Source organism: Oncorhynchus clarkii, chromosome 19, assembly GCF_045791955.1.
Source record: "Oncorhynchus clarkii lewisi isolate Uvic-CL-2024 chromosome 19, UVic_Ocla_1.0, whole genome shotgun sequence".
Classification (NCBI taxonomy): domain Eukaryota; kingdom Metazoa; phylum Chordata; class Actinopteri; order Salmoniformes; family Salmonidae; genus Oncorhynchus; species Oncorhynchus clarkii.
The window spans coordinates 48,901,890-48,920,723 of NC_092165.1; the positions used below are offsets into that span (position 1 = coordinate 48,901,890).

General features: G+C 47.0%; 1 protein-coding gene across 1 annotated transcript in view; it reads left to right on the forward strand.

Annotated features, from left to right (window-relative positions):
• LOC139375345 (peroxidasin-like) overlaps window positions 1-18,834 on the forward strand; it is a 91,004-nt gene that overhangs the window by 41,147 nt on the left and 31,023 nt on the right. Inside the window, exons 6-9 of the mRNA XM_071117042.1 lie at window positions 1,811-1,882; window positions 5,959-6,128; window positions 17,262-17,379; window positions 17,696-17,865. Of these exons, the coding sequence (XP_070973143.1) occupies window positions 1,811-1,882; window positions 5,959-6,128; window positions 17,262-17,379; window positions 17,696-17,865 (530 nt within the window). The remainder of the gene's footprint in view (window positions 1-1,810; window positions 1,883-5,958; window positions 6,129-17,261; window positions 17,380-17,695; window positions 17,866-18,834) is intronic.

Consider the following 18,834-nt stretch of genomic DNA (forward strand, 5'->3'; position numbering starts at 1 on the left):
GACTTATCAGACATCTACAGTATGTGCTGTGTAGGACAGAAGTTGAGAGCCCAGGTCAGCTGGTTACCCTACAGGGCCAGAGGGTCCACTGATAACACCTGTGCCGTGTGTCTGGAGAGATATCAACTCTCGTGACACAACATAAGGGGGATTTACGAGAAATAAAGCAACACTATGAGGGGACAAATGAAATAAAACAACTGTATTATTGAAGTAGCAGTAGATTCAGTGGATGAATAGAGTGGGTGTTGACATTCAGTGAACTGTGTCAGACTCTTGCAACCCCACTGGACCTGGACCTTCTGCCATATGGATGGATGGATGGATGGATGGATGGATGGATGGATGGCTGGCTGGATGGATGGCTGGATGGCTGGCTGGATGGATGGCTGGATGGCTGGATGGATGGATGGCTGACCGGCCGGCTGGCCTCTGTTTTCAAGCTTTCACGCCAGAGCTGAATTCCTCCTTCTCTCCGTGTTTATTGGCTACACTTGGAATCCTGCCACACACGTTCCCAACCCTCCCCAGAGAGGGAGAGGAGCCGCCTGCACACGGATGGAAAAGGGAAAGGAATTCCCAGGTGCACTGATTCTGGAACGTTTGTAGGGGAAGATCTCCATGAAAACAGATTGCCCAGTCTCGCTAGTTCATGGACAAGAGAAGTCTGGAAGATGTATCTATTTCCTGTGGATTGAAGAAAAGAATAAGAAGGAAAACGTCTTGTTGTTTCTATTGATTTATGGTGATTGCTAACAAATACGTAGATTTGTGGTCTAGGGCACTGCATCGCAGCGCTAGCTGGGTCACCAGAGACTCTGGGTTCGTGGCCAGGCTCTGTCGCAGCCGGCCGCGACCGGGAGGTCCGTGGGGTGACACACAATTGGCCTAGCGTCGCCCGGTTTAGCGAGGGTTTGGCCGGTAGGGATATCCTTGTCTCATCATGCACCAGCGACTCCTGTGGTGGGCCGGGCGCAGTGTGCGCTAACTTAGGTAGCCAGGTGCACGGTGTTTCCTCCGATACATTGGTGTGGCTGGCTTCCGGGTTGGAGGCGCGCTGTGTTAAGAAGCAGTGCGGCTTGGTTGGGTTGTGTTTCGGAGGACACATGGCTTTCGACCTTTGTCTCTCCTGAGCCCGTATGGGAGTTGTAGCGATGAGACAAGATAGTATACAATTGGATACCACGAAATTGGGGAGAAAAGGGGGTAAAATGTTTTTTTTTTTTTTTAATTGGAGGTTTGTTGGCGTTGTTTGGGAAAAAAAATTCCATAAACATAGCTTTATTTATTAATTTATCTGTCATCAGTTTTCGATCCAGAATTGAATCTTCCTGTAAGATCGTTGTATGGTTGTGAAGGAAGGGGTCATGGACGAGAGCCTTGATCATGTGTCATGTGTAGTAAACTGATCATATTTCTTAACCCAGATCAAAATAATGATGATATAAAATCGTCAAATGACCGTCTTCCAAAAAACATATGGCTCCCAATATGAGCCTGCGGGTCTACCTACATCAAAGGGTCTGATGCTATAAGTAATGTCTAGAAGTAATGTCAAAGTAGTAAGCTCAAGTAATCCATAGTAAATATACACATTACTCATGAGTCACTAACCTTATGTGCTTGTTGACACTGTGACATGCTGTAGCTATAGGCATGATGCATAGAGATCCATCCCTTTAGAGCTCAACCCCTGTCAACCTACTCAACAGTCTGTCAGGGGTACACATTGCACACAGCATGAAGTCTATAATTATCTATGACTTTATCTGAATATCTGTGTCTGTCCCTCTCTCTTTTTCTCCTGCAGGTTTTTGCACAACAACAGAATTACCCATCTCGTGCTGGGGACCTTCTCCCATCTCCAGTCCATGAAGAGACTGTAAGTTCTCTGACAAGGTGCATGCACAGGGCAGCTATTGTGTTGTCTGAGAATGCTTATCCACCAACATTTGACTTCCATTACACAGAGGTGTCAGGGGGGAGAATACGAGCCATGTTTCGACAGTACACCTCTCTGTCTAGACCCCTCAAATTCAAATCTGGACCACGAAGCCAATTCCATTGCTTTTTTTTTCTTCCCCTCTAATCATGGACTGATTTAAACCCATGACACCGGTTGGGTGCAATGAATTATCAAGCAGAACAGAAAAAAGCGGTACTTTGGACCTCCCAAGGTAAGATTTGAACATCCTTGGCTTTGGCTGTGAGAGAGCGGACATTAGGATCAGCGGACAGGCAGTTCATTAGAATCAGTGGACAGGCAGTACATTAGGATCAGCGGACAGGCAGTACATTAGGATCAGCGGACAGGCAGTTCATTAGAATCAGTGGACAGGCAGTACATTAGGATCAGCGGACAGGCAGTACATTAGAATCAGTGGACAGGCAGTTCATTAGGATCAGCGGACAGGCAGTACATTAGGATCAGCGGACAGGCAGTACATTAGGATCAGTGGACAGGCAGTACATTAGGATCAGTGGACAGGCAGTTCATTAGGATCAGCGGACAGGCAGTTCATTAGGATCAGTGGACAGGCAGTTCATTAGGATCAGTGGACAGGCAGTTCATTAGGATCAGCGGACAGGCAGTTCATTAGGATCAGTGGACAGGCAGTTCATTAGGATCAGCGGACAGGCAGTACATTAGGATCAGCGGACAGGCAGTACATTAGGATCAGCGGACAGGCAGTTCATTAGGATCAGTGGACAGGCAGTTCATTAGGATCAGTGGACACGCAGTACATTAGAATCAGTGGACAGGCAGTACATTAGGATCAGTGGACAGGCAGTTCATTAGGATCAGTGGACAGGCAGTACATTAGGATCAGTGGACAGGCAGTACATTAGGATCAGTGGACAGGCAGTACATTAGGATCAGTGGACAGGCAGTACATTAGGATCAGTGGACAGGCAGTACATTAGAATCAGTGTACAGGCAGTACATTAGGATCAGTGGACAGGCAGTTCATTAGGATCAGCGGACAGGCAGTACATTAGAATCATTGGACAGGCAGTTCATTAGGATCAGTGGACAGGCAGTACATTAGGATCAGTGGATAGGCAGTACATTAGGATCAGTGGACAGGCAGTACATTAGGATCAGCGGACAGGCAGTACATTAGGATCAGTGGACAGGCAGTACATTAGGATCAGCGGACAGGCAGTACATTAGGATCAGCGGACAGGCAGTGCATTAGGATCAGCGGACAGGCAGTACATTAGGATCAGTGGACAGGCAGTACATTAGGATCAGCGGACAGGCAGTACATTAGGATCAGCGGACAGGCAGTACATTAGGATCAGCGGACAGGCAGTACATTAGGATCAGCGGACAGGCAGTACATTAGGATCAGTGGACAGGCAGTACATTAGGATCAGCGGACAGGCAGTACATTAGGATCAGCGGACAGGCAGTACATTAGGATCAGCGGACAGGCAGTACATTAGGATCAGCGGACAGGCAGTACATTAGGATCAGCGGACAGGCAGTACATTAGGATCAGCGGACAGGCAGTACATTAGGATCAGTGGACAGGCAGTACATTACGATCAGCGGACAGGCAGTACATTAGGATCAGAGTTTTACCTTCCCCTATTACGTTCTTCCCCTTTTCAACATCTTACTCTGAAAAATACTTCCAAGATGTGTTGAACCCAGAACCAGTATATATGCTGTGGTTGAGAGGTACAGTAGACAGATAAGACAACTGGCAACGTGGGAGGAATGGGATTCAAAAACAATATTTCTCTCTGATTATTACAGCACTCAGATTTGGATGATGTTCAGAGTGGGATCAGATTAAATTAGGATATTACTGTCTCCTGGAATGTACAAATCTCCCTGAAACCTGAAGAGACCAGTAGAAGAAAGGATAAATAGAAAATGAAGTGCCAGCCAATCTGTACTCTGGAGCAGACAGACAGTTTCCCACAGCAGGAGAGGAGTTCTCCCAAAAAGGCCATGCTGAGTCAGTGTTTGGACTGAGCTGGGCGTAGCTGTGTGGCATAGCTGTGTGGCATAGCTGTGTTTGTGCGTGGGTGCGTGTTTTGCCAGTCTCAGTCCACACTGGTGGGCTGCCAGAAAGGATTTACTCTACCTTCCATACAGACACAGCCCACTACTGACTCCAGACAGACTCAGCCTTCTACTGACTCCAGACAGACTCAGCCTTCTACTGACTCCAGACAGACTCAGCCCACTACTGACTCCAGACAAACTCAGACTCCAGACAGACTCAGCCCACTACCTCCCAGACAGACTCATCCCAGAAAGGATTTACTCTACCTTCCAGACAGACTCAGCCCACTACTGACTCCAGACAGACTCAGTCCACTACTGACTCCAGACAGACTCAGTCCACTACTGACTCCAGACTGATTCAGCCCAGTACTGACTCCAGACAGACTCAGCCCATTACTGACACCAGTCAAAATGTTTACCCATATTATTTAACCATGCAACTATAATAAAACAGGACTGCTAGTAGTGTGATCTGTATTGTATGATGTACAGTTAGAAGTCCTGTATTGGTATTTGATATTACATTGTTGTCTACTGTACAGTACAGAATATACTGTATTTATGAGAGGTTGAGTTATTCTGAGGATGAGTATAATGTATACAATCCCACAGCTTTGTGCAGGTGCAGGATACACAGACATCGGCAACTGACAAACAGGTCATTAAAAACAGCTAAAACGCTATATTTAGAGCACTATTATAAACAGGCATGAGATGGTCTGTAATACTGTAATCTATCCCACCCCCCTCTCTCTCTGTCACTCTCTCTCTCTCTTCCCCTCACTCTCACTCTCTCTCTGTCGCTCTCTCTCTCTCTTCCCCTCACTCTCACTTTCTCTCTGTCGCTCTCTCTCTCACGTTCTCTCTCTCTGTCACTCTCTCTCTCTCTCTTCCCCTCACTCTCTCTCTCACGTTCTCTCTCTCTCTTCCCCTCACTCCCACCGCTCTCTCTCTCTGTCGCTCTCTCTCTCTCACGTTCTCTCTCTCTTCCCCTCACTCTCACTCTCTCTCTCTTCCCCTCACTCTCACCCTCTCTCTCTGTCACTCTCTCTCTCTCTCACTTTCTCTCTCTCTCTCTCTCTCACTTTCTCTCTCTCTTCCCCTCACTCTCACTCTCTCTCTCTTCCCCTCACTCTCACTCTCTCTCTCTCTCACTTTCTCTCTCTCTTCCCCTCACTCTCACTCTCTCTCTCTCTCTGTCGCTCTCTCTCTCACTTTCTCTCTCTATTCCCCTCACTCCCACCGCTCTCTCTCTCTGTCGCTCTCTCTCTCTTCCCCTCACTCTCACTCTCTCTCTCTGTCGCTCTCTCTCTCTCTCACGTTCTCTCTCTCTCTTCCCCTCACTCCCACCGCTCTCTCTCTCTGTCGCTCTCTCTCTCTCACGTTCTCTCTCTCTTCCCCTCACTCCCACCCCCCCTCTCTCTGTCACTCTCTCTCTCTCTCTCTTCCCCTCACTCTCACTCTCTCTCTGTCACTCTCTCTCTCTTCCCCTCACTCTCACTCTCTCGCTCTGTCGCTCTCTCTCTCACGTTCTCTCTCTCTTCCCCTCACTCCCACCCCCCTCTCTCTCTGTCACTCTCTCTCTCTCTTCCCCTCACTCTCACTCTCTCTCTCTCTGTCGCTCTCTCTCTCTCACGTTCTCTCTCTCTTCCCCTCACTCCCACACCTCTCTCTCTCTGTCGCTCTCTCTCTCTCACGTTCTCTCTCTCTTCCCCTCACTCTTTCTTTCTCACAAACGTTCTTTCTTTCTTTCTTTCTCTCTCTCTCTCTCTCTCTCTCTCTCTCTCTCTCTCTCTCTCTCTCTCTCTCTCTCTCTCTCTCTCTCTCATGCTCTCGCTCGCTCACTCTCTCTCTATTTCTCTCTCCCTCTCTCTTCCTCTCATGGTCTCTCTATTTCTCTCTCATCCTCACTCTCGCTCTCGCTCTGTGTGCAGGCGTCTGGACTCTAACACTCTGAACTGTGACTGTGAGCTGCTGTGGCTGGCGGACCTGTTGAAGCAGTATGCTGAGTCAGGCAACGCCCAGGCTGCTGCCACCTGTGACTACCCCAGACGGCTGCAGGGACGATCTGTGGCCACACTCACCGCTGAGGAGCTCAACTGTGGTGAGGACACACACACACAGGCACATGTGCTTACACACACACATTACGCACACAACACACATGCACACACACACTCATGCTCACTTAGTAGGTTGCCATTTATTGTCATGAATCTTGTTTTGGAGGCAGCTCTGCAGATTGGTTACCAGCTGCCACAGCCACAAAGTCACATCAATCTGATTTTAACCTTAACCCTAACCTTAACTCCGCTGCTAACCCTAATGCCTGAACTTAACCTTAAATTAAGACCAAAAAGTACATTTTTGTTGCCATGAATTTTTATGACATAGCCAATTTTGACTTTGCAGCGGACCTATCTATCAGAAATCGCAGAGTTCTGCCTCTAGGGTCAGATTCATGACAATAAACGTCACCCTATTTTAACTGTGGCAAAAACAGTGGCTCACACTCCGAGGTCCATGTAAACACACCGATCCCTTCTTTCACATACCATCCACTTCACTGAAACCCCAACTCACTAGCCACATAAAGCCTTACCTGTCCCTTTAGCTGTTGACAGGGGATTTCTCCATGTGGGTCCCTGCTGTCTGTCTGTCTGTCTGTCTGTCTGTCTGTCTGTCTGTCTGTCTGTCTGTCTGTCTGTCTGTCTGTCTGTCTGTCTGTGTCCTGTCTGCATTGTCTCTACTGGGGATGGTCTGTGTTCTCCAGCCAGCTGTTGTTTCACCACAGCCCCAGCAGATGAGGTCCTGGGCTGGGTAGCATTCCACTGCTCTGCCACTGCTCTGAGCACCAGAACCCAGCAGCCTGCCTCCTGGATCCCACTGCTGGCTTTCTTCTGAAGCTAAGCAGTGTTGGTACTGGTCAGTTCTTGGATGGGGGACCAGATGCTGCTGTAAGTGGTGTTGTAGGGCCAGTAGGGGGCACTCTTTCCGCTGTTTTTACACAATCTCCCAGGGCAGTGATTGAGGACATTGCCCTGGGTAGGGTGCTGTCTATTGGATGGTATGATAAACAGGTGTGCTGACTCTCTGTGGTCACTCAAGATCCCATGGCACTTATTGTAAGAGTATGGGTGTTAACCCTAGTGTCCTGGCTAAAATCCCAATCTGACCTTCATACCATCAGGGCCACCTAATCATCCCCAGCTTACAATTGGCTCCTTCATCCCCATCCTCTCCCCTGTAACTATTCCACAGGTTGTTGCTGTAAATGGGAATGTGTTCTCAGACAACTTACCTGGAAAAATAAGGGTAAATAATAGTTGATGATGTTACTTTAGCTAATATGGGGACAATGATCTAGGCTGGTTTTTTTGCATGGTCACAGATAGCTAATGTGTTGTGTATTGAAATCTACAAGCGAAAGGAAAAGGTGAGCAGAGGAGAGCTCATAGATGTGAGAAGGAATATAACAAGCTGTTTATACACTACTGTTCAAAAGTTTGTGGTCACTTAGAAATGTTCTTGTTTTTGAAAGAAAAGTACATCTTTTGTCCATTAAAATAACATCAAATTGAGCAGAAATACAGTGTAGACATTGTTAATGTTGTAAATGATTATTGTAGAATAGTTGAGTATCTGGAGCATCAGCATTTGTGGGTTCGATTACAGGCTCAGAAACAAAGACCTTTCTTATGAAACTCGTCAGTCTATTCTTGTTCTGAGGAATCAAGGCTATTCCATGCGAGAAATTGCCAAGGAACTGACGATCTCGTACAACGCTGTGTACTACTCCCTTCACAAAACAGTGCAAACTGGCACTAACCAGAATAGAAAGAGGAGTGGGAGGCCCTGGTGCACAACTGAGCAAGAGGACAAGTACATTAGTGTCTAGTTTGAGAAACAGATGCCTCACAAGTCCTCAACTGGCAGCTTCATTAAATAGTACCCGCAAAACACAAGTCTCAATGTCAACAGTGAAGTGGCGACTCTGGGATGCTGGCCTTCTAGGCAGCGTTGCAAAGAAAAGGCCTTACCTCAGACTGGCCAATAAAAATAAAAGATTAAGATGGGCAAAAGACACAGACACTGGACAGAGGAACTCTGCCTAGAAAGGAACTCTGCCTAGTAAGATGGCGCCGGAGCAGAAGGCAGACATTGTACTTGCCCCCAACCGATTGTGTTGTTTTGTTTGTTTATCTGCATTGTTTAAAACTTGTTTATTAACTATTTTTGTAACTAATCTTGCCGCTACCGTCTCTTATGACCGAAAATAACTTCTAAACATAGAGACTGCGATTACTCACCACGGACTAGCAGCATCCTTTTTCGCCTGTCATGACTCTGACAAGCCCAAGGCGGAGGATATACGGCTCCCTCGGGAACAGGCCCCATCCCCAGTGATCTGTGTGAAGAGGAGGCGGAGAAAGAGAGGCCGGAGGGCGGGCTGCCTTCTGAAAGAGTCAGAGGTGATCGAATAAACCCCCACTTCCCTCAATTCTGCTTGCAAACATGCAGTCTTTGGACAATAAAATGGACGAGTTACTGGGAAGATTAAACTACCAACGGGACATTAAAAACTGTATCATCGGGACATTAGAAACGAGACGTTAAAAACTGTAACGTCGTTCAGCCATAGAGTCTTGGCTGAAGACGACAATATCACCATACAGCTGGCTGGTTATACGATGTGCCGGCAGGTTCAGCCATAGAGTCTTGGCTGAAGACGACAATATCACCATACAGCTGGCTGGTTATACGATGTGCCGGCAGGATAGAACAGCGGCGTCTGGTAAGACAAGGGGCGGCGGACTATGTATTTTTGTAAACAACAGCTGGTGCATGAAATCTAAGGAAGTCTCAAGCTATTGCTCGCCAGAGGTAGAGTATCTCATGATAAGCTGCAGACCACATTACCTACCGAGAGAGTTTTCATCTATATTCTTTGTAGCTGTTTACATACCACCACAGTCAGAGGCTGGCACTAAGACAGCATTGAATGAGCTGTATTCCGCCATAAGCGGAATAAGAAAACACTCACCCAGAGGCGGCGCTCCTAGTAGCCGGGGACTTTAATGCAGGGAAACTTAAATCAGTTTGACCAAATTTCTATCAGCAACAGGAAAATAATTCTGGACCACCTATACTCCACACACAGATATGAATACAAAGCTCTCCCTCACCCTCCATTTGGCACATCTGACCATAATTCTATCCTCCTGATGCCTGCTTACAAGCAAAACTTAAAGCAGGAAGCACCAGTGACTTGATCAATAAAAAAGTTGTCAGATGAAGCAGATGCTAAGCTACAGGACTGTTTAATAGCACAGACTGGAATATGTTCCGGGATTCCTCCAATGGCATTGAGGAGTACACCACATCTGTCATTGGCTTCATCAATAAGAACATCGATGACGTCATCCCCACAGTGACCATACGTACATACCCCATCCAGAAGCCATGGACTACAAGCAGCATCTGCACTGAGCTAAAGGGTAGAGCTGCTGTTTTCAAAGAGCGGGTCTCTAACCCGGAAGCTTATAAGAAATCCTGCTATGCCCTCCGACGAACCATCAAACAGGCAAAGCGTCAATACAGGACTAAGATCGAGTCGTACTACACCAGCTCTGACGCTCTTCGAATGTGGCAGGGACTGCAAACCATTACAGACTACAAAGGGACGCACAGCCGAGAGCTGCCCAGTGACACGAGACTACCGGACGAGCTAAACTACTTCAATGCTCGCTTCCAGGCAAGCAACACTGAAACATGCATGAGAGCATCAGCTGTACCAGAAGACTGTGTGATCGCGCTCTCTGCAGCCAATATGAGTAAGACCTTTAGACAGGTCAACATTCACAAGGCTGCAGTGCCAGATGGATTACCAGGACGTGTACTGCGAGCATGCGCTGACCAACTAGCAAGTATCTTCACTGACATTTTCAACTTCTCCCTGTCCGAGTCTGTAATACCAACATGTTTTAAGCAGACCGCCATTGCCCAAGAACAGTAAGGTAATGATTGTGGTCTACAGGAAAAATAGGACCGAGCACGCCCCCATTCTCATTGACGGGGCTGCAATGGAGCAGGTTGAGAGCTTCAAGTACCTTGGTGTCCACATCACCAACGAACTATCATGGTCCAAACACACCAAGACAGTCATGAAGAGGGAATGACAAAACCTATTACGCATCAGGAGATTGAAAAGGTTTGGCATGGGTCCTCAGATCCTCAAAAGGTTCTACAGCTACACCATTGAGTGCATCCTGACTGGTTGAATCACTGCCTGGTATGACAAGTGCTCAGCCTCTGTCTGTAAGGCGCTACAGAGGGGAGTGCGAACGGACCAGTACATCACTGGGGCCAAGCTTTCTGCCATCCAGGACCTCTATACCAGACGGTGTAAGAGGAAGGCCCTAAAAATTGCCAAACACTCCAACTACCTTAGTTATGGACTGTTCTCTCTGCTACCGCATGGCAAGCGGTACCGGAGAGCCAAGCCTAGGTTCAAGAGGCTTCTAAACAGCTTCTAACCCCAAGCCATAAGACTCCTGAACATACCACCACAGTCAGAGGCTGGCACTAGTCAAATGGCTACCCAGACTATTTGCGTACCCCCCTCCCCTCTCCACGCCACTGCCACTCTGTTGTCATCTATGCATAGTCACTTTAATGAACCTATGTACATACTACCTCAACTAACCGGTGCCCTCACACATTGACTCTGTACTGGCACCCCCCTGTATATATTGTTATTTTTTACTGCTGCTCTTTAATTACTTGTTACTTTTATCTCTTATTCTTATCCGTATTTTTTGAAAATGCACTGTTGGTTAGGGGCTCGTAAGTAAGCATTTCACTGTAAGGTCTGCACCTGTTGTATTCATGTGACTAATAACATTTGATTTGATTAGAAGGCCATTATCCCAGAGTTGCCTCTTCACTGTTGAGACTACAATAGTCATTTACAACATTAACAATGTCTACACTGTATTTCTGATTAATGTAATGTTATTTTAATGGACAATAAATGTGCTTTTCTTTAAAAAACAAGGATATTTCTAAGTGACCCCAAACTTTTAAACGGTAGTGTATGTGTCTATGAAAGTGATCAGGGGTGTATTCATTTTGCCGATTCTGTTGAAAAATGTTTCTTAAACGGAAGAAAACGTAACAAAAAGGGGATAAACATACCTGAATTTGTCCAATAGAAACTCTTGTTTGCAACTGTTGGACTAATGATTACACCCTAGGGCAGCTAGATGCAGGCAAGAATGCAAAGGCGGTTTTGAATGTGTCACTGTCTGTCCATGTGTCACCTGTCTGTCAACTCAAATCTTTCTCCCAACCAGTTTGCACCTACGTTGCAAACTTTCATTCATAGGCTAGGTTGTATCAACCTCATGATGGGTATAGGGAAAAATGTAGTAGCCTTAACCTATTGATTTTACATTGAACTGGGTGAATGGAATATGAATTACAGTCATCCAATATGCTGTAATAGAAATAAGGCCATGCTCATAAAATAAATAATCGTGCTCCCTCATCATAAATGACGTGTGAGGGATGGTGTGAGGGATGGATGGGTGAGGCTGGCAGAATGAAATAATGAACCCCATAAAACCCTCCTCCTCTCCCTCTCTCCCTTCCCTCCTCTCCCTTGCTCTCCTTCTCTGCCCTCCTCTCCCCTCTTCATTCCTCCTCTCCCTTCCCTCCTCTCCCTTTCCTCTCTCCCCTCCCCTCTCTTCCCTCTCTGCTCCTCTCAGCTGTAAACAATGGAACAAGCAGCTGTCAAAACAACAGTGCCTGTGGTTAAGTGCCACCTCCCTGCTGGCCTGGCTACCCACTCTCTTTCCTGTCCCTTCTCTGACCTGGGCCTATGAAGGAGACAGGAGCCAGGGCTGGGTTGCCATGTTTGGAGTTAAGGAATACGAACAGTGTAATTAGTGCCCAGTGCTGATGTGGTCTTATGTGGTATAGTGGTGGTGGTGAGAAAGACACAGTCAGAGGTTACTGCTTCCCATCGGCCTGGTTGGAGCTGCTGGTTGGTCTGCTACGCTGGTTGGCCTGCTACGCAGGTTGGCCTGCTACGCTGGTTGGCCTGCTACGCTGGTTGGAGCTGCTGGTTGGCCTGCTACGCTGGTTGGCCTGCTACGCTTGTTGGCCTGCTACGCTGGTTGGAGCTGCTGGTTGGCCTGCTACGCTGGTTGGCCTGCTACGCTGGTTGGTCTGCTATGCTGGTTGGTCTGCTACGCTGGTTGGAGCTGCTGGTTGGCCTGCTACGCTGGTTGGCCTGCTACGCTGGTTGGTCTGCTACGCTGGTTGGCCTGCTACGCTGGTTGGCCTGCTACGCTGGTTGGCCTGCTACGCTGGTTGGAGCTGCTGGTTGGCCTGCTATGCTGGTTGGAGCTGCTGGTTGGCCTGCTACGCTGGTTGGCCTGCTACGCTGGTTGGCCTGCTATGCTGGTTGGTGGTGGAGGATCTGGAAGGCCCAGAGCAGACAGATTTATGTCTTGGCCTGTCCCATGTGCATGATGTGTTCGTTAGGAGAGAGCGAAGAGATGCTGGACTGGAGGGCTTACTCTATGCTGTCTATTAAATGCGTCTGTCACATGTAGACAAATGGGCGTGTGTGGGTCTGTGTGTGTGTGTGTGTGTGTGTGTGTGTGTGTGTGTGTGTGTGTGTGTGTGTGTGTGTGTGTGTGTGTGTGTGTGTGTGTGTGTGTGTGTGTGTGTGTGTGTGTGTGTGTGTGTGTGTGTGTGTGTGTGTGTGCATGCGTGTGTGTGCATGCGTGTATGTGTGTTTGGATGGATGGAGTGAACTATGTATGTGCACCTAAAAATGCCAGTCTGCAAGAGAGGTCAGAATCTCTCAGGAGGCAGCAGGCTGAAGTTCACCACCACCACCACAGGGACACTGCATGTCTTATTCCTGGAGCAGTTGAACTATTTCCTCACAGTTACACTGCATGCCTTATTCCTGGAGCAGTTGAACTATTTCCTCACAGGGACACTGCATGCCTTATTCCTGGAGCAGTTGAACTATTTCCTCACAGGGACGCTGCATGCCTTATTCCTGGAGCAGTTGAACTATTTCCTCACAGGGACGCTGCATGCCTTATTCCTGGAGCAGTTGAACTATTTCCTCACTGGGACGCTGCATGCCTTATTCCTGGAGCAGTTGAACTATTTCCTCACAAGGACGCTGCATGCCTTATTCCTGGAGCAGTTGAACTATTTCCTCACAGGGACGCTGCATGCCTTATTCCTGGAGCAGTTGAACTATTTCCTCACTGGGACGCTGCATGCCTTATTCCTAGAGCAGTTGAACTATTTCCTCACAGGGACGCTGCATGCCTTATTCCTGGAGCAGTTGAACTATTTCCTCACAGGGACGCTGCATGTCTTATTCCTGGAGCAGTTGAACTATTTCCTCACAGTTACACTGCATGCCTTATTCCTGGAGCAGTTGAACTATTTCCTCATAGGGACACTGCATGCCTTATTCCTGGAGCAGTTGAACTATTTCCTCACAGGGACGCTGCATGCCTTATTCCTAGAGCAGTTTAACTATTTCCTCACAAGGACGCTGCATGCCTTATTCCTGGAGCAGTTGAACTATTTCCTCACAGGGACGCTGCCTGCCTTATTCCTGGAGCAGTTGAACTATTTCCTCACAGGGACGCTGCATGCCTTATTCCTGGAGCAGTTGAACTATTTCCTCACAGTTACACTGCATGCCTTATTCCTGGAGCAGTTGAACTATTTCCTCACAGGGACGCTGCCTGCCTTATTCCTGGAGCAGTTGAACTATTTCCTCACAGGGACGCTGCATGCCTTATTCCTGGAGCAGTTGAACTATTTCCTCACAGTTACACTGCATGCCTTATTCCTGGAGCAGTTGAACTATTTCCTCACAGGGACGCTGCCTGCCTTATTCCTGGAGCAGTTGAACTATTTCCTCACAGTTACACTGCATGCCTTATTCCTGGAGCAGTTGAACTATTTCCTCACAGTTACACTGCATGCCTTATTCCTGGAGCAGTTGAACTATTTCCTCACAGGGACGCTGCATGCCTTATTCCTGGAGCAGTTGAACTATTTCCTCACAGGAGTCATTTTGTGTGTGTGGGTGTGTGCACACACACCCTTGTTTCCATCCCTGTTCCTAACCAGAGAGGCCCCTTCACCAGGCCTGGTTGTTCTTTAGTATGATTCAACGCAGAGTGCCTGGATACAACCCTTAGCCGTGGTATATTGGCCATATACCACAAACCTCAGAGGTGCCTTATTGCTGTTATAAACTGGTTACTAATGTGATTAGAACAGTAAAACATATTTTTTTGTTACAGTCTGAAATACCATGGCTTCCAGCCAATCAGCATTCAAGGTTCAAACCAGGTATGACAAAACATGTATTTTTACTGCTCTAATTACTTTGATAACCAGTTTATAATAGCAATAAGGCACCTCTGGGGTTTGTGGTATATGACCAATATATCACGGCTAAGGGCCGTATCCAGGCACTCTGTGTTGCGTCGTGCTTAACAACAGTCCTTGTTCGAGGTATATTGGCTATATACTGTACCACACCTCCTCAATACCTTATTGCTTAAATAATATATGCCATTTAGCAGACGCTTTTATCCAAAGCAACTTTCAGTCATGCGTGGATACATTCCACGTATGGGTGGTCCCTGGAAACGAACTCACTACTCTGGCGCTATGTTCTACCAACTGAGCTACAAAGGACCCTTCACCAAGCTCCCTCACCAGGCCCCCTCACCACGCCCCCTCACCAGGCCCCCTCACCAGGCTCCCTCACCAGGCCCCCTCACCAGGCTCCCACACCAAACCCCCTCACCAGGCCTCCTCACCAGGCCTCCTCACCAGGCCCCCTCACCAGGCCCCCTCACCGGGGCGGCAGGGTAGCCTAGTGGTTAGAGCGTTGGACTAGTAACCGGAAGGTTGCGAGTTCAAACCCCCGAGCTGACAAGGTACAAATCTGTCGTTCTGCCCCTGAACAGGCAGTTAACCCACTGTTCCCAGGCCGTCATTGAAAATAAGAATTTGTTCTTAACTGACTTGCCTGGTTAAATAAAGGTAAAATAAAAATAAAATAAAAAAACCACGCCCCCTCACCAGGCCGCCTCAACAGGCCCCCTCACCAGGCTCCCACACCAGGCCCCCTCAACAAGCCCCCTCACCAGGCTCCCACACCAAACCCCCTCACCAGGCCCCCTCAACAGGCCCCCCCCTTCAGGCCCCCACACCAAATCCCCGCACCAGGCTTCTCTACAGACCATTACACTGGCCTAGTTATATCAGTGTCCTCTCTACAGACCATTACAGTGTCCTCTCTACAGACCATTACACTGGCTTAGTTATATCAGTGTCTTCTCTACAGACCATTACTCTGGCCTTAGTTATATCAGTGTCTTCTCTACAGACCATTACTCTGGCCTTAGTTATATCAGTGTCTTCTCTACAGACCATTACTCTGGCCCTAGTTATATCAGTGTCCTCTCTACAGACCATTACTCTGGCCCTAGTTATATCAGTGTCTTCTCTACAGACCATTACTCTGGCCTTAGTTACAGTTTATCAGTGTCTTCTCTGCAGACCATTACTCTGGCCCTAGTTATATCAGTGTCTTCTCTACAGACCATTACTCTGGCCTTAGTTATATCAGTGTCTTCTCTACAGACCATTACTCTGGCCCTAGTTATATCAGTGTCTTCTCTACAGACCATTACTCTGGCCCTAGTTATATCAGTGTCTTCTCTACAGACCATTACTCTGGCCTTAGTTACAGTATATCAGTGTCTTCTCTATAGACCATTACTCTGGCCCTAGTTATATCAGTGTCTTCTCTATAGACCATTACTCTGGCCCTAGTTATATCAGTGTCTTCTCTACAGACCATTGCTCTGGCCTTAGTTATATCAGTGTCTTCTCTACAGACCATTACTCTGTCCCTAGTTATATCAGTGTCTTCTCTACAGACCATTACACTGGCTTAGTTATATCAGTGTCCTCTCTACAGACCATTACACTGGCTTAGTTTTATCAGTGTCCTCTCTACAGACCATTGCTCTGGCCTAGTTAAATCAGTGTCTTCTCTACAGACCATTACTCTGGCCTAGTTATATCAGTGTCTTCTCTACAGACCATTACTCTGGCCTAGTTACGTCAGAGTGTCCTCTCTACAGACCATTACTCTGTCCCTAGTTATATCAGTGTCTTCTCTACAGACCATTACACTGGCCTAGTTATATCAGTGTCTTCTCTACAGACTATTGCTCTGGCCTAGTTATATCAGTGTCTTCTCTACAGACCATTACTCTGGCCTAGTTATATCAGTGTCTTCTCTACAGACCATTACTCTGGCCTAGTTACGTCAGAGTGTCCTCTCTACAGACCATTACTCTGTCAATAAGTTATATCAGTGTCTTCTCTACAGACCAGTACCCTGGCCTTAGTTATATCAGTGTCCTCGCTACAGACCATTACTCTGGCCTAGTTATAGCAGTGTCTTCTCTACAGACCATTACTCTGGCCTTAGTTATATCAGTGTCTTCTCTACAGACCATTACTCTGGCCTTAGTTATATCAGTGTCTTCTCTACATACCATTACTCTGGCCTAGTTATATCAGTGTCTTCTCTATAGACCATTACTCTGGCCATGTTATATCAGTGTCTTCTCTACAGACCATTACTCTGGCCTTAGTTATATCAGTGTCTTCTCTACAGACCATTACTCTGGCCTAGTTATATCAGTGTCTTCTCTACAGACCATTACTCTGGCCTTAGTTATATCAGTGTCTTCTCTACAGACCATTACTCTGGCCCTAGTTATATCAGTGTCTTCTCTACAGACCACTACTATGGCCTAGTTATATCAGTGTCTTCTCTACAGACCATTACTCTGGCCTTAGTTATATCAGTGTCTTCTCTACAGACCATTACTCTGGCCTAGTTATATCAGTGTCTTCTCTACAGACCATTACTCTGGCCCTAGTTATATCAGTGTCTTCTCTACAGACCACTACTCTGGCCCTAGTTATATCAGTGTCTTCTCTACAGACCATTACTATGGCCTAGTTATATCAGACTAACAGAGACATGACTCTTGTCCTGAAAGGAAATGTTTCTGTATTTATGTGGCTGGTTGCTTTATTGTGTTCTCTTAAACCTGTCTGTATCCCATCCTCCTCTCTCTCTCCTGTGCAGAGTTGCCCAGGATCACGTCAGAGCCCCAGGATGTTGACGTGACGTCAGGGAACACGGTGTACTTCACCTGCAGGGCCGAGGGAAACCCCAAACCACAGATCATCTGGCTTATGAACAAGTAAAGCCCACTCTCCAATGGTGACATCATCATTGAAACAATGTGTCCTAACTACTTTTTCCTACAGTTAACATTTAGCCATTGAGTCAATTAGCAGACGCTCTAATCCAGAGAGATTTACAGGAGCAAGTATGGTTAAGTGCCTTGCTCAAGGGTACATCGACAGATTTTTCATCTAGTCCGCTCGGGGATTCAAACCAGCAACCGTTCGGTTACTGTTCCAACACTCTTAACTGCTAGGCTACCTGCTGCCACATATAAACATACTGTGTATGTGATTATGTAATGCTATTTATGTATGTGTATTTTTCCACAGTAATGCCCTGAACATGCATGATGACTCTCGTCTGAACCTGCTGGAGGACGGTACTCTGATGATCCAGGACACGCGGGAGACGGACCAGGGAGTGTACCAGTGCATGGCCAAGAACGTAGCTGGAGAAGTCAAGACCTCTCAGGTCACACTCAGATACTTCGGAGCCCCCTGTGAGTGGTCCCTCATATTATGTGATACATGTTTGAAAAATCTTCATGGGTTTGAATATATAGTTCATGGGCTATATAATGTAAATCCTTCTCTACAATGACAGTGAATTGGTTACTGCACATGTTACGCTTATACTCTTGTACTGTTAACAAGGTACTTAACATCTGTGATCTCTTGCTCCCTCTCATTATTTCCTACACACTTAGCCCGATGCTGTGGTTCTCTGTAGGGCCAGATTATATTTTTCTGTGTAGGGCCAGATGATATGGTTCTGTGTAGGGCCAGATGATATGGTTCTGTGTAGGGTCAGATGATATGGTTCTGTGTATGGACAGATGATATGGTTCTGTGTAAAACAGGATTATATGGTTCTGTGTGGGGCCAGATGATATGGTTCTGTGTAGGGCCAGATTATATGGTTCTGTGTAGGGACAGATTATATGGTTCTGTTTCAGGGCCAGATGATATGGTTATGTGTAGGGCCAGGTGATATGGTTCTATGTAGCGCTGGATTATATGGTTCTATTTCAGGGCCAGATGATATGGTTCTGTGTAGGGACAGATTACATGGTTCTGTGTAGGCCCAGATGATTTGGTTCTGTGTAGGGCCAGATGATATTATTCTGTGTAGGGACAGATTATATGGTTCTGTGTAGGGCCAGATGATATGGTTCTGTGTAGGGCCAGATTATACCATTATGTGTAGGGACAGATAATATGATTCTGTTTAGGGCCAGATAATATGACTCTGTGTAGGGCCAGATGATATGATTCTGTGTAGGGCCAGATTATATGGTTCTGTGTAGGGCCAGATGATATGGTTCTGTTTAGGGCCAGCTAATATGAATCTGTGTAGGGGCAGATGATATGATTCTGTGTCGGGCCAGGTGATATGGTTCTGTGTAGGGCCAGATGATATGATTATGTGTAGGGCCAGATGATATGGTTCTGTGTAGGGCCAGACGATA